General features: G+C 37.8%; 1 protein-coding gene across 4 annotated transcripts in view; it reads right to left on the bottom strand.

Annotated features, from left to right (window-relative positions):
* Positions 1-17,040, bottom strand: part of PRKG1 (protein kinase cGMP-dependent 1) — a 1,319,131-nt gene that overhangs the window by 253,632 nt on the left and 1,048,459 nt on the right. For all 4 annotated transcript variants that reach the window (XM_002756357.7, XM_017963432.4, XM_035266233.3 and 1 more), the window contains one exon: positions 3,467-3,561. In XM_002756357.7, coding sequence (XP_002756403.1) covers positions 3,467-3,561 — 95 coding nt within the window. The remainder of the gene's footprint in view (positions 1-3,466; positions 3,562-17,040) is intronic.

The following is a 17,040-nucleotide window of genomic DNA, read 5'->3' on the forward strand; positions in this document are numbered from 1 at the left end:
GGGGCTCCTCTGCTGGGAATCTCCTGGTCCGTGAGCAACAAAAATCAAACTGAAAATGTGGCATCCTCTCATTCTCTGCGCTTTCACTGGGAGCTACAATCCCGAGCTGCTAGTAATCGGTCATCTTCTAAAGGATGTTAATAATACAGTTTATGAGATGGCTCAGTTTATTACCCTACTGACTCCATCTAACAAGAAATTAAAGCTTGTTACTTTTAGAGGCAGAACTGTATAGTGGTCAGGAGGCTGAGTTTTGGAGAAAGGGTACTGAGTTTACATTTCAGCAATGCCATTCAATTTTCTACTGTGTGCTTAATCAGTACTAGTATTTATGTACTCTCAAATTTAAAAAGAATAGTCAAGCATGTATTCATTTCACCCAATCTCCAATCACCAACTTATCAGTATTTTAATTATCTGCTGAACAACCTCAAGAGAATAAAATCACAATTCTCACTACATAGAAATTTTATTTGTGAGAAAACTACAATCTAAAATGCTATTATTATGCAAATATAGAGAATGCTGGCTATAAAATTTTTATTCCCAGTATAAAAACCATAGTTTGTAAACAAGCATAACTATCACCCAAAGGATACACACAGAAGATTTTATATTTTTCAGAGTTATATCAATTTCTAAATTATTTAGAAACAAATCTATTTGATTTGTGAAAAGTTAGAATTTCTTGTGCAAAATATTGAAATGCAAAGAAAAGATTTTGAAAAACATTCACACAGTGACAAACAAGTTACAGACACAGGATATCAAAATGTTAAAATGTCAAAAAATCAAAACAAGAAAATAATCAAGATAGATTAACTTAATAGCCTTCCTACATTTGAAGCAAAGTACAGTTTTTAAAGAGGCATATTTGCCTCATTTTGAAATCACAAAATGGCATCCACACACCAAATAATTTGCAGAAATGGTTTGTTGGTTTACAGAGGTTTTTTAAAAAATCAGATTACAAAATCACATTTTATATTTTTAAAATCTAGTTTTTTTCTTTTTTTCTTAAAAAGCCAAGCTTACATTCTTACAGAGCAGCAGGAAGCTGGAGTTCAGTAATTTCTGTCCTCATCACATAAGGCTTTCTAGTTTGCCACCTGTTTTATTAACCTATTGTACTCATTTACATTGCTAGCCTGCCCCCTATGGTCAAGCGAGCTCATAACCCCTATCCACTGCCAGGTAAATTCAAGTAGTGAACTTGATCAATGGCAGAAGGGACTTTAAGACTGGACATCATTCAAGAGGTTCATTTGTTCACCTATTTATTCATTCACTCATTCATTTGTTCAACAAATATGTAGGTATTTGATAAGTGCCAGATGCTGGGTTCAAATATACTTGAGACTTATTTTCAGTGAAGTACTATGCAATCATACATCTGGAGGTGCTTACCAAGGTGTATGAAATAGAGTTGAAGACATAATATTAGCAAACCATAGGAAATGAAATAAATTCAAAGGGTGCCATAATTTAAATGGTCCCAAAGGATGGAGAATTTAAAGAAAGAAGAGGTAGTCAACAATGTAAAATCATGACTGAGAAGTGAAGTCCAATGAAGAAAAAAAAAAAAACACCATTTCATGAGCTAAGTAGCAAATCTCCGGTAACATTTAAGAGGGCACTTAGAGTAGACCAATAAAACCAGGTTCCATAGCAAGACAGTGAGAATAAGAGCATAAGAAAGAGATGTGAGTGAAATGAGGGTGAGGGGTGGATGTGAAGGGTAAGAGTGGGGCTGGATGCAGACAGGGAGATGAGTTGGGTATTTTTTGGGCTATGAAAGATGCCAAGTGAAGAGGACTGAATATATGCAAACAAAAGTCTTGGTACCAGAGTTCACAAGAATAACCATAATCTAGAAAGAATTCAATTTAGTTAAAGAACCATTAATTTAAATTTTGATATTAGAGCAAAATTTGGCAACTTTACCATGAGCTACATCCACGAGGTTACTTCTTGGGATGAATTCTAGGAAGGTATTTCACCATGAAAGTTTCTTTAATTGGCACCAACATTCAGTAACAATAAGCTACAAAAGAAAATCTGTTGATTCACCATTAAGCCTTATATTCTGGCATTCTATTTGTGACCTCAATGTTTATAAATATTTCTGGTTCTTTAGTTTTGTTGGAAATGACATTGTTTTCCACAGACATATTTAATCTTGGAACAATGAAATCAGGTGGCACCTTTCTATAAAATCTTCTACACATTTAATATTCAAAGGAAAGCAAGACTAAGGTACATATTGTATATTTATACCAGAAAGATAATGTTTATTTCACTCTTCTGTAGATCTACACCAAACATACTACTTCTTCCAACTTCGACATTGAAAAAATCTAATGGCAACTACATGTTCATCAGATAAGGATCAAATATTCAGTAAGAGAAAAAAGGAAAGTTGAGTGTAGTCAGTTCTGAATTTTCGTAAGGTAATATAGCCTGGGTAAGATGACTTATCAGGATATCTTTATTTCACTTATGAAGCTGTGAAATAAGAAAGGAAATAAAACCTGCCATCTGATTGTGCTGTAAAAAAAATAACTTCATAAGTTACTTCTTAGAAGTACTTTGAAGCAAAAGGCTCATAATGTAATTTTTTAAATGAAGGCACAATTTGAAATGAAAACAAAACTGTTACCATATGCTACTAATAAATTACGTCACATTGCTCTCCCTCCCTAGGAGATGCTCCTACACCTGAAGTTCCATAGAAAAATAAATGTTTATTGGTTGTTGCCAGCCATGGAAGCTGCTTGTGGCATGCCTGATCCAGCTGCAGCCTCACAAAGAGCTGGTGCTTGTGCCAGTACCTGCAGCTGCCCACTTCAGGCAGCAGCCAGTCTGTTTGCCTGCACAGTGGCTGGAACCCATGCTTGCTCACATGCCCCTCACCACTTCACATCTGACTTGCAGTCTCCCTTGGAGGTGTGGCAAATTGGTAGTGTGAACTGAATGCAGCCTGCCAGGCTGAGTGGGCACAATAAGCCCAGTGGGCCTAAGCAAAACTCAAGCAAAGGTGCCACCAGCCACAGGTTTCCAGCCAGAAAAGTGACACCCCAAAGATCCTATAACAACTGTTTGTACAAACATGTTTAGGGATTTCAAAAATTTCAACCAACCGTCTTATGATTCTGAGTGAAATCATTGCACAAAGTAAGTTTAGCAGAGACTTCCTCTCTTTGAAGTTGTTATAGAGGTTGCAATTAAGGACACAAACCTGAAATTTTTTCTAATTAATATAACGCTGGTTTATTAGAAATTAAGGAATTTCTTCCATAACCTATTCAAACAGATTCCAAGTCAAGCTGAAAATAAATAAAAATTTATTTATTATCAGTGGTCTATATTTGATATTAGGATAAGCACTAAATAAAAAGTCTATTGTGCTAGGAGCTCATAATTTCAGACAGGAATATATGTAGTACTCAACATGGGATCTACTTACCCCTGCAAGGCTTTCTCTCCAAACCAGTCTCCTTTTCCTAAAGTTCTAAGAAAGACTGGGTCCTCATTTGGTGAGTCTTCACGAGTGACATTTACCTACAAAGAGAAACAATGAAAGTTCAAATCCACTGCTTACCCACAATGATTAAAGCAACGCTAATTAATAAAGTTAATTCCATTTCTTGTTTCTTTTCCTTGTTTATATTTATAAAGAAGAGCACTATAAAGACCAAAGAACAATTATCAAAAATTCCCAGGAAAACCACAAGAGCTTACTTCCAAATACTTTGTTAGCCTTTCAAGTTATTTTAAAGAAATAATACATTACTTATTAATTTGAACTCACTCCTCATATCCATTCTAATTTTCCTACCTTTATGAAGCAACCACTATAACAAACTTACTGACCATTCTGTAGATCTTTGTTATGTTTATATACATGTATTTTTAAAAATATATTAGTAACATAAGTGGTATTCATCATTCTGCAACTTACTTTCTTCTCCTAATATTGTTTTAATTATTCCATGGTCTTAGATATAAATCTATTTCATTCATTTTCATGCATGAGTCTTAGTTCATCATATAAATATATTTCCTTACCCATATCTTGTAAATTGGCAACTATACTGTTTTCATTTTTTTTCTTTCTTTTTGCTGAAATGAACATCCTTCTACATGCCTCCACATTCATATCCTAGTTTCTCTATGATAAGCTTGTCCCTTTTCCTGAGAAGAAACCAGCTTTCATTTGAAGACACATCACATTTTCATAAAGATTGATTGCATGGCTCTGACTGACTATATCCCTAATAATACATATGTTTTATTTGGTAGGATTTCTATTTCTAAAGATACAGAAATTACATACATGCCCCTTATTACTATAATAAATAATATGTCCTTCAAAGAAAGTTGTCTTTCTTCAGCATTCTCCACAAATTATAATAAGCACTCAATAAGTAGTTGTAAATTGTTTTAAAAGAATGTGTCATTACTAACAAGACAGATAGCCTGGCACACACAGGACTTGTGACTTAAGTGATAGTCCACATAAGGCAAGTAATAATTTTTTGTTGTTGTTGCATGAATGAAAACAAAAACAGAGTAACTTGTACCTTTGTGTTAGTTCACTTTCCCCTCAAGCTCTACTAACATTCATAAAACTGTCTATGTGTCATCCAGAGAGGTTAAATAATTAAAATTCACCTACCTGGAAAATGTGATAAAGTAAAAAAACTAATTTCTTGAGACAATGCCAGACACTTAAACACATTTAATAACACTGTGCTTCAAGTTTCTGAATCTAGAGATTAGATGTTAGGAATTTTTATAAGTATTAAAAAGGTCTGCGCAAGGTGAAGGAAATTCAATTATTATTCTCCACTGATCCATTTGATTACTCCTCCACACAGTGTTTCAAAACCATGAAAATTCAGTTTTTAACACTTTTACTTACTACTAAGCTGTATCATAGAGACACTAATTTGCATGCTGATGAGGCTTTTTTAGATGTAAAAGGAATCTTCAGTAGGGAGTTTGATTTAAAATAAAGGTTACTGGGCCCATATTCTTGAGGTTCTCATTCACTCATGTTCATATAAATAGCTGAAATTTATTTTCTTTGTTTAAATGGTATTCCATTACATGTATTCATATGCAATTTACTAATTCTATATATATAAATGTGGGTTGCTTACAGTTTTATTTTTGTTTTACTTTGTTTTTATCATGCTATTAACAGTGTTACTGTGAACATTCTTATGCATGTGCTCTGGTGTCCATGGATAAGAGTTCACTAGGGTCAACATTTACAAATAAAGAACAAGGTTATTAAATACACGCATCTTCAATTTTACTAGGTATCAACTCACTCATGGCACAGTCTTACATTCCTACCATCAGTGGATTAATATTGTCAGACTTTGATTTTTTTTCCAAAAAGGCAGGTATTAGATGTCATTTCCCTTATTATTAATAGACGTGGAACATTTTATCATCTTATTTTTTGAGACACTTGTGCTTCTTTTGATGATGTGTCTGATTATGTTTTTTGTCCATTTTTCTATTGGACTGATCATCTTTATTTTTGTTGTTGATTCACAAGACTACAGTTTGTCTAAACAATCTTTACGGTGTCTTGTTAAACAACTTTATTAATTTTAATGTAATTACATTTAACCATGTTATGTTTTGTTGTTTGCACTTTAAAATATCTTATTCAAGAAATCCTTTCCTATCCCAAGATAATAAAAATATTCTCCCAATTATCTTTTAATTTTTTTCCTAATTTTTCTTTTCACATTTTATCTGAAACTTGCATTATGTATGGTGTAATTAGGGATCCAAGTTTATTTATGTCCCTATGCATAAAAAATTATTGTGATATCTGTAGTGCCCATGACATCCTAAATCAAATTTCCATATTAACATGGATCTTTATCTGGACTTACCATCTTATTCTGACATATTTGTCTGGTTCTCAGTCAAATTAAAGCCACATTTTTGCCCACTACCTGAACCTTACAATAAGCTTAATATCTACTGTAGTAACTCCCAGTATGTTTCTCTTTCTTTCAGATGTCCTGCCATGTTGGTGTTTTGCTCTCCATTATATTATTTTAAATATAATTTTCTTCTTAAAAGACTTGAGCATTTTCTTGTTATAGATATGCCTAGATACTTGATTTTTGAAATGGCATTTAAAAAATATTTTAATTACGTGTTATAGTACTTAGAAATGTATATGAATTTTTTAAGTTATCATATAGTAAAATTTACGTTTTTTCTTTTTCAGAATCTAGTTGTATGAACTTAAATACATGGATAGCTTTGTCTAATTCACAGCAGATACAGATAGATTAGATACAGAACAATTTCATCATCTCCAGAAAATCCTTCATGCAGTGTTATAGTCATATCCTTCTCAATTCCTCACCCCATAGTCTGTTCTGCATCAAACTAATTTTTCTTTTTGAGAATGCCATATAAGTAGAATAATAAAATATTTAACCTTTTCAGTCTTTTTTTTCCTTTTGAAAAATTAATTTTATTGTAAATTGTAAGTTGTGCAACATGCTGCTATAAGATACATACATATAGTAAAATGATTATTATAGTGGAATAGATTAACATATCCATCATGTTACAGTTTCCTATTTTCCTCTTTGTGGCAAGAACAGCTGTAATCTACTCTTTTAGTAAAAATTCCTAATCCAATACACTGTTATTTACTATAGCCCCATATTGGACATTAGATATTTTGACTTGTTTGTCCTACATGTTTGCTGCTTTGTGTCTTTGACCTACATCTCCCCATTTCCTTTTCCCACCCTAACCCTTGTAATCTCTATTGACTTGTGTGTGTGTCTGTGTGTGTGTGTGTGTATTTGGCCTTTTAAAAATATTTGACATATATGTGGGACTGTGCAATATTTGTCTTTCTGTGTCTGGCTTATTTCATTCAGTATAATGACCTCCAGGTCCGCCCATGTTGCGGCAAATGGCAGGATCTCCTTTTTTTTATGCTACATTATTTATATTACTAAGCACAAATTGCTTTCCAGGCTATTAACTTATACAAAATAAATTACTGAGATTCGATTACAGCAAGTTTTTATTTTTTCACAAATTTATAAGAATTGCTTTTCTAAATCACAAAACTGATATATGCTCATAATTAAAAGAAATTGAGCAAAAGACATGTTTATGTGAAAAAAGAAATGATCCTGTATCTACCTCCCTCACTTTGCTGACGTATCCTTTGTTAATGGTGTGGAGCATATTCAACAGATGATTTTTTTCCATATAAAGAAAATGTTCATGAGAATAAATTAATGCGGAAATATGTATGTAAAAAATACATAAACATGTACAATACATATGAATATGTGTTATGAGATGAATGTTTCTATCCTCCCCAACTTATACATTGAAGCCCTAGCTTCCAAGTTGATAGTATTTGGAGGTGGGGCCTTTTGGCATAATTAAGTTTAGATTCAACCATGAGAGTGAAACCTTCATGATGAGATTGATGCCCTTATAAGCAGAGGAAGAGAGAGAGATCTCTTTTTCCCTTCACAAGTATGCATAAAGGATCATGTGAGCAAACAGCAAGAATATGCCTGTCTACAAGCCATGAAGAGAGCCCTCACTAGATGCTGAATCTGCTGACACTTAGTCTTGGACTTCTCAGCTCCAGAACTATCAGATATAAATGTCTGTTGTTTAAGTCGCCCACTCTGTAGCATTATGTTATAACAGCCTGAACAAACAGCATGTATATACACATATTGTTCATGAAAATGAAATGACTGCAAACCTTATCAAGAAATTTACCATTCTTAGCTGAGAATAAAGGTACTTGGGCTTTTGTTTGTGTGTTCATTGCTGTTGGATATCTTCTCATAAGTTTAATTGAATTCCTCTAATTTTCTATGAGATTTTAAATTTTCATTTGTTTCTCTTCTGGTTAAAGAGAGTTCCTGGCATATAAAGTGGTTTCTAAGGTATATGTGGATAATTTCCCCTTCAATTTTTTTTAAATTTTTTATTGCATTTTAGGTTTTGGGGTACATGTGCAGAACACGCAAGACAGTAGCATAGGTACACACATGGCAGTGTGTTTTGCTTCCTTTCTCCCCTTCACCCACATTTGGCATTTCTCCCCAGGCAATCCCTCCCCAGCTCCCCCGCATCTGCTAGCCCTCCCCTTTTCCCCCCAATAGACCCCAGTGTTTAGCACTCCCCTCCCTGTGTCCATGTGTTCTCATTTTTCATCACCCACCTATGAGTGAGAATATGTGGTATTTCATTTTCTGTTCTTGTGTCAATTTGCTGAGAATGATGTTCTCCAGATTCATCCATGTACCTACAAATGACACGAACTCATCATTTCTGATTGCTGCATAATATTCCATGGTGTATATGTGCCACAATGTCCCAATCTAGTCTATCATCAATGGGCATTTGGGTTGATTCCAAGTCTTTCCTATTGTAAACAGTGCTGCAATGAACATTTGTGTGCATGTGTCCTTATAGTAGAACGATTTATAGTCCTTTGGATATATACCCAGTAATGGGATTGCTGGGTCAAATGGAATTTCTATTTCTAAGGCCTTGAGGAATCGCCACACTGTCTTCCACAATGGTTGGACTGATTTATACTTGCACCAACAGTGTAAAAGTGTTCCTTTTTCTCCACATCCTCTCCAGCATCTGTTGTCTCCAGATTTTTTAATGATCACCATTCTAACTGGCGTGAGATGGTGGCTCAATGTGGTTTTGATTTGCATCTCTCTGATGACCAGTGATGATGAGCATTTTTTCATATGATTGGTGGCCTCATATATGTCTTCTTTCGTAAAGTGTCTGTTCATATCCTTTGCCCATTTTTGTATGGGCTTGTTTGTTTTTTTCCTGTAAATCTGTTTGAGTTCTTTGTAAATTCTGGATATCAGCCCTTTGTCAGATGGGTAAACTGCAAAAATTTTTTCCCATTCTGTTGGTTGCTGATTCACTCTAGTGACTGTTTCTTTTGCTGTGCAGAAGCTGTGGAGTTTGATTAGGTCCCATTTGTCTATTTTGGCTTTTGTTGCCAATGCTTTTGGTGTTTTGTTCATGAAGTCCTTGCCTACTCCTATGTCCTGGATGGTTTTGCCTAGATTTCCTTCTAGGGTTTTTATGATGCCAGGTCTTATGTTTAAGTCTTTAATCCATCTGGAGTTAATTTTAGTGTAAGGTGTCAGGAAGAGGTCCAGTTTCTGCTTTCTGCATATGGCTAGCCAGTTTACCCAACACCATTTATTAAACAGGGAATCCTTTCCCCATTGCTTGTTTTTGTCAGGTTTATCAAAGATTGTATGGTTGTAGATATGTTGTGTTGCCTCCGATGCCTCTGTTTTGTTCCATTGGTCTATATCTCTGTTTTGGTACCAGTACCATGCTGTTTTGATTACTGTAGCCTTGTAGTATAGTTTGAAATCCAGTAGTGTGATGCCCCCACTGTGTTCTTTTTGCTTAGAATTGACTTGGCTATGCAGGCTCTCTTTTGGTTCCGTATGAAGTTCATGATGGTTTTTCCAGTTCTGTGAAGAAAGTCAATGGTAGCTTGATGGGGATAGCGTTGATTCTGTAAATTACTTTGGGCAGTATAGTCATTTTCACGATATTAATTCTTCCTGACCATGAACATGGAATGTTTCTCCATTATTTGTGTCCTCTCTTATTTCGTTGAGCAGGGGTTTGTAGTTTTCCTTAAAGAGGTCCCTTACCTTCCTTGTGAGTTGTATTACTAGGTATTTTATTCGTTTTGTAGCAATTGTGAATGGCAGTTTGTTCTTAATTTGGCTTTCTTTAAGACTGTTATTGGTGTAGACGAATGCTTGTGATTTTTGCACATTGATTTTATATCCTGAGACTTTGCTGAAGTTGCTTATCAGTTTCAGGAGTTTTTGGGCTGAGGCAATGGGGTCTTCTAGGTATACTATCATGTCGTCTGCAAATAAAGACAATTTGGCTTCCACCTTTCCTATTTGAATACCCGTTATTTCTTTTTCTTGCCTGATTGCTGTGGCTAGAACTTCCAGTACTATATTGAATAGGAGTGGTGAAAGAGGGCATCCTTGTCTAGTCCTGGATTTCAAAGGGAATGCTTCCAGTTTTTGCCCATTCAGTATGATATTGACTGTTGGTTTGTCATAAATAGCTTTTATTACTTTGAGATACGTTCCATTAATACCGAGTTTACTGAGGGTTTTTAGCAAAAAGCGCTGTTGAATTTTGTTGAATGCCTTCTCTGTGTCAATTGAGATAATCATGTGGTTTTTGTTTTTGGTTCTGTTTATGTGGTGAATTATGTTCATAGACTTGCGTATGTTGAATCAGCCTTGCATCCCCGGGATGAATCCTACTTGATCATGATGGATAAGTTTTTTGATTTGCTGTTGCAATCGGCTTGCCAATATTTTATTGAAGATTTTTGCATCTATGTTCATCATGGATATTGGCCTGAAGTTTTCTTTGCTTGTTGGGTCTCTGCCGGGTTTTGGTATCAGGATGATATTGGTCTCATAGAATGATTTGGAAAGGATTCCCTTTTTGGATTATTTGAAATAGTTTCAGAAGGCATGGTACCAGCTCCTCTTTGTGTGTCTGGTAGAATTCAGCTGTGAACCCATCTGGACCTGGGCTTTCTTTGTGTGGTAGGCTCTTAATTGTTGCCTCGACTTCTGACCTTGTTATTGGTCTATTCATAGTTTCAGCTTCCTCCTGGTTTAGGCTTGGGAGGACACAGGAGTCTAGGAATTTATCCATTTCTTCCAGGTTTACTAGTGTATGTGCATAGAGTTGTTTGTAATATTCTGTGATGATGGTTTGAATTTCTGTGGAATCTGTGGTGATTTCCCCTTTATCATTTTTTATTGCATCTATTTGGTTGTTCTCTCTTTTCTTATTAATCAATCTGGCTAGTGGTCTATTTTGTTGAACTTTTCAAAAAATCAGCTCTTGGATTTATTGATTTTTTGAAGGGTTTTTCGTGTCTCAATCTCCTTCAGTTCAGCTCTGATCTTAGTTATTTCTTGTCTTTTGCTAGGTTTTGAGTTTTTTTGATCTTGCTTCTCTAGCTCTTTCAATTTTGATGATAGGGTGTCAATTTTGGATCTCTCCACTCTCCTCATATGGGCACTTATTGCTATATATTTTCCTCTAGAGACTGCTTTAAATGTGTCCCAGAGATTCTGGCATGTTGTGTCTTCATTCTCATTGGTTTCGAAGAACTTCTTTATGTCTGCCTTCATTTCATTGCTTATCCAGTCAACATTCGAGAGCCAGTTGTTCAGTTTCCATGAAGCTGTGCAGTTCTGAGTTAGTTTCTGAATTCTGAGTTCTAGCTTGATTGCACTATGGTCTGAGAGACTGTTCGTTATTATGTCAGTTGTTTTGCATTTGCTAAGGAGTGCTTTACTTCCAATTATGTGGTCAATTTTAGAGTAGGTGTGATGTGGTGCTGAGAAGAATGTATATTCTGTGGATTTGGGGTGGAGAGTTCTGTAAATGTCTATCAGGTTTGCTTGCTCCAGGTCTGAGTTCAAGCCCTGGATATCCTTGTTGATTTTCTGTCTGGTAGATCTGTCTAATATTGACAGTGGAGTGTTAAAGTCTCCCACTATTATTGTGTGGGAGTCTAAGTCTCTTTGTAAGTCATTAAGAACTTGCTTTATGTATCTGAGTGCTCCTGTATTGTGTCCATATGTTTATGATCGTTAGCCCTTCTTGTTATACTGATCCTTTTACCATTATGTAATGGCCTTCTTTGTCTCTTTTGATCTTTGTTGCTTTAAGGTCTATTTTATCAGAGATGAAAATTGCAACTCCTGCTTTTTTCCACTCTCCATTAGCTTGGTAAATCTTCCTCCATCCCTTTATTTTGAGCCTTTGTGTATCCTTGCATGTGAGATGGGTTTCTGGATACAGCACACTGATGGGTTTTGGATTTTTATCCAATTTGCCAGTCTCTGTCTTTTGATTGGTGCATTTAGTCCATTTACATTTAGGGTTAATATTCTTATGTGTGAATTTGATACTGCCATTTTGATGCTAGCTGCCTGTTTTGCCCGTTAGTTGATGCAGATTCTTCATTTTGTTGATGCTCTTTGGCATTTGGTATGTTTTTGGAATGGCTGGTACTGGTTGTTCCTTTCTATGTGTAGTGCCTCTTTCAGTAGCTCTTGTAAAGCAGGCCTGTTGGTGACCAACTCTCTGAGTATTTGCTTGTTTGCAAAGGATTTTATTTTTCCTTTACTTATGAAGCTCAGTTTGACTGGATATAAAATTCTGGGTTGAAACTTCTTTTCCTTAAGGATGTTGAATATTGGCCCCCACTCTATTCTGGCTTGTAGTGTTTCTGCCGAGAGATCTGCTGTGAGTCTGATGGGCTTCCCTTTGTGGGTGACCCGACCTTTCTCTCTGGCTGCTCTTAGTATTTTCTCCTTTATTTCAAACTTGTTGAATCTGACGATTATATGCCTTGGGGTTGCTCTTCTTGCGGAATATTTTTGTGATGTTCTCTGTATTTCCTGCATTTGAGTGTTGGCCTGTCTTGCTAGGTTGGGGAAATTTTCCTGGATAATGTCCTGAAGAGAATTTTTCAGCTTGGATTCATTCTCTTCGTCACACTCTGGTACACCTATCAAACGTAGGTTAGGTCTCTTCACATAGTCCCACATTTCTTGGAGACTTCGTTCATTCCTTTTTACTTTTTTTCTCTGATCTTGGTTTCTCGTTTTATTTTATTGAGTTGACTTTTGACTTCTGATATTCTTTCTTTTGCTTGGTCAATTGGCTGTTGAAACTTGTGCATACTTCACGAAGTTCTCATATTGTGTTTTTCAGCTCCTTTAATTCATTCATATTCCTCTCTAAGGTATCCATTCTTGTTATCATTTCCTTGAATCTTTTTTCAAATCTTTTTTCAAGGTTCTTAGTTTCTTTGCATTGATTTAATACATGTTCTTTTAGCTCACAAAAGTTTCTCATTATCCACCTTCTGAAGTCTAATTCCATCATTTCGTCACAGTCATTCTCCATCCAGCTTTGTTCCATTGCTGGTGAGGAGTTTTGGTCCTTTCTAGGAGGCGAGATGTTCTGGTTTCGGGTGTTTTCGTCCTTTTTGCACTGGTTTCTTCCCATCTTTGTGGATTTATCCACCTGTCATCTGAGTAGTTGCTGACTTTTTGATTGGGTCTCTGAGTGGATGCCCAGATTGTTGATGATGAAGTATTTCTGTTACTTGGCTTTCCTTCTACCAGTCTAGACCCTCCACTGTACGACTGCTGAGGTCCACTCCAGGCCCCGCTTGTCTGGGGTGCACCTGTAGCAGCTGCGGAACAGTGAGGGATGCCACCAGTTTCTTTTTCTGCTATCTTTGTCCCAGAATGATGCCTGCCAAATGTCAGTCTTTTGGATATAGAGGGGTCAGGGAGCTGCTTGAGGAGACAGTCTGCACTTTATAGGAGCTCAAGTGCTGAGCTGTGAGTTCTGTTGTTCATTCAGGGCTGTTAGGCTGCTACATTTAATTCTGCTGCAGCAGAACTCATTAAAAAAAAACTTTTTTTCTCAGATGCTCTGTCTCTGGGGATTAAGGCTTTCTTTGTGAGTGCCTGTTGCGCTGTCCTGCCCAGCTAGGAGGCAGTCTAGTCACTATTTGCCTGTCGAGGCTCCGCCCTGCTGGTGTGAGGTTCGCCCTGTTGCTGCAGGCTCTGCCCTGCTGCTGCAGTCTCCACCCTGCTGCCACGGGCTACGCCCTGTGGTGGAGTCTCTCTGTTGTGGCAGATTGCCTCGGCAATGGCAGGCTGCGTCAGCAATGGGCGTGTACCTCAGTAGGGGCAGATTGCCTCAGTAATGGTGGACGCCCCTCCCCCACTGAGCTGCACCGTCCTGGGTTCAGCTGTGCCCGCAGTGAAACTCTCCACCCGGAGCATTTGGAATCGCCATTTTGTTTGTCCCACTGCGCTACCCCAAATGCCGCTTCCCTGGAATCTCCTGGCCTGGCTCACTGTCCAAGTCCCATTCAGTCAGATAGAGATGCCAATCTGCCCTCTCAAGTCTCAGATTGCCAGTTCAACATGGCACCTGGACCAGTGTGCTTTGTGTGGAGTGCTGGGGAGTGCCGCTGTGCTACAGTGCAGGCTGCCGGCAGCACTAGCTGCCGGCTGCACCAGCCAAAACCTCTGCCTGGAGTCCCGCATCTCTTTTATACCTGGGAATTTCTTCGTTCTGTGGGCTACAAAGATCCATCTGGAAATGTGGCCCTGACTCACCCTCCACACATTCACCGAGAGCTTCAATCCTGGGTTGTTCTCACCACTCCATCTTGAGTCCCCCTCTCCAGTCTTTTTTTTTTTTACTCAGCATTAGGCCTGTAAGATTCATCCAAGTTGTTGCAAGGTTCAATAGTTTATGGATTTTTATTGCTAACTAATATTTCATTGAATGAATATAACATAATTTGTTTATTTCTAATCTTTGACAATTATGAATAGAGATACTACAAACAGTAATGCAGTTTTTTGTGTGAGCTATATTTTCATTTTTCTATGATAAATATCACAAAGAGTAATTGCTATATCATATGGTAAATGTTTATTCAACTTTGTATGAAACTGCCAAATTGTTTTCCAGAATGGCTTTACCATTTTGCATTCTCAAGAGCAATGTATGAGAATACTGGTTGCTCTACATCCTCACTAGCATTTGATATTGTCAACTTTTGTTTTCAGATTTAGCCATTCTATTAAGTATTCAGTAGCATCTCAGGGTTTCAACATGTGATTTTCCAATGACTAATTAGAACATCTCTTCATGTGTATATTTGCTATTTGTATATCTTCTTTGCTTTGTGTTCAAGTCCTTCATCCATTTTTTTTAAATGGGTACTTCAGAGTTTTTTGTTGATTTTTAGGTGTTTTTCATATAGGAACAATACAGGATAGGGTCAACAAAAGCCCCTTACCAGACATGCACTTTACAAATAATTATCCTTGTTAGTAATTTGTCTTTCCATTCTCTGAACAGTTTTTTTCATAGAATAAAAGTTTCTAAATTTGAAAAAGCCCAATTTACAATTTTTTCCTTATGGATTGTGTGGGTGTTATCATCTCTAGGAACTCTTTCTATCTAATCCCAAGTAATAAATTTCTCTTGAACGTTTTATAGTTTTATGCTTTATTTTTAAATGTTATCAATTTTCATTTAGTTTTTATAGTCTAGATCAAGGTTCTTCTGTTTTGGTCCATGGATTACCAATGGTTCCAACACCAATTTGTTGAAAAACTTTCCTTTTATTGTTGGTTACTTTCATTTATTGATTGCCGTGTTTTGCACCATTAACAAGTTTAACTGTAAGTATGTTGTAGACACCATGTATCAGGGTTAGAAATTTCTCTTATAGAGAACAACCCAGGATTGGAGCTCACGTTGAATCCGCAAACGGTGAGTCAGAGCTGCATTTCCAGACTGATCTTTGTTGCCCACAGGACGGGGAAACTCCCAAGTATAAAAAAGACACGGGACGCCAGGCAGTAGGTCTGCCTGGCAAAGCCGGCAGCTGGGGCGGAGGCAGCCGGCCCTACCTAGCAATCCCCACAGGGCGTGCTTGTCCGGGTGCCCTGTTGAACCAGCAACCTGAGACTTGAGAGGGCTGGACTCAAGACTGAACGAGACTTGGACAGTAGGCCAGCCCAGGGGATTGCAAGAACAGATCGTTTGGGATACCCTGTCGGACGAACAAAACCGCGATTTCAAACTATCCCGAGCAGACGGTCCGAGATGCTCTGTGGGGGAGGGGCGTCCACCACTACCGAGGCAACCCGCCCCAACTGAGATACACGCCCACTGCTGACGCAGCCAGCCATTGCCGAGGCAACCCGCCCACACTGAGATACACGCCCACCACTGACGCAGCCAGCCGTTGCCGAGGCAACCCGTCCCTACTAAGATATATGCCCACTGCTGACGCAGCCTGCCGTTGCTGAGGCAACACACTACAATGAAGAGAATCTGCCGCAGGTCGTGGCGGAGACCACAGCAGAGCCTGCAGGAACAGGGCGAACCACACAACGGCAGGGCAGATCCTCGGCAGCCAAACAGTGGCTAGTCTGCCTTCTAGCTGGAAAGGACACCTCATCGGACATCCAAAAATAAAGCCCAAACCCCTCAACACAGAGCATTTGAGGAAAAAAAAGGGGGTATTTTAATGAGCTCTGTTGCAGCAGAATCAAACATAGCAGCCTAACAGCCCTGAATGAACAACAGAGTGCACAGCTCAGCAATTAAGCCCCTATAAAGTACAAACTGTCTCCTCAAGCAGCTCCCTGACCCCTCTATATCCAAAAGACTGACATTAGGCAGGCATCATCCAGGGACAAAGATAGCAGAAAAAGAAACTGGGAGCATCCCTCGCTGTGCCACAGCTGCTAGAGGTGCACCCCAGACAAGCAGGGTCTGGAGTGGACCTCAGCAGTCGTACAGCAAAAAGGCTAGACCGGTAGAAGGAAAACCAAGTAACAGAAATACTTCATCATCAACATTCTGGGTGTCCACTCAGAGACCCAATCGAAAAGTCAGCAACTACGCAGACGACCAGCGGAAAAATCCACAAAGATGGGAAGAAACCAGCGCAAAAAGGAGGAAACCACCCGAAACCAGAACACCTCACCTCCTAGAAAGGACCAAAACTCCTCACCAGCAAGGGAACAAAGCTGGACGGAGAATGACTGTGACGAAATGACGGAATTAGACTTCAGAAGATGGATAATGAGAAACTTTTGTGAGCTAAAAGATCATGTATTAAATCAATGCAAAGAAACTAAGAACCTTGATAAAAGATTTGAAAAAAGATTTGAGGAAATGATAACAAGAATGGATAACTTAGAGAGGAATATGAATGAATTAAAGGAGCTGAAAAACACAATACGAGAACTTTGCGAAGCAAACACAAGTTTCAATAGCCGAATTGACCAAGCAGAAGAAAGAATATCTGAAGTCGAAGACCAACTCAATGAAATAAAACGAGAA

The sequence above is a fragment of the Callithrix jacchus genome, chromosome 12 (assembly GCF_049354715.1).
Source record: "Callithrix jacchus isolate 240 chromosome 12, calJac240_pri, whole genome shotgun sequence".
Lineage (NCBI taxonomy): Eukaryota > Metazoa > Chordata > Mammalia > Primates > Cebidae > Callithrix > Callithrix jacchus.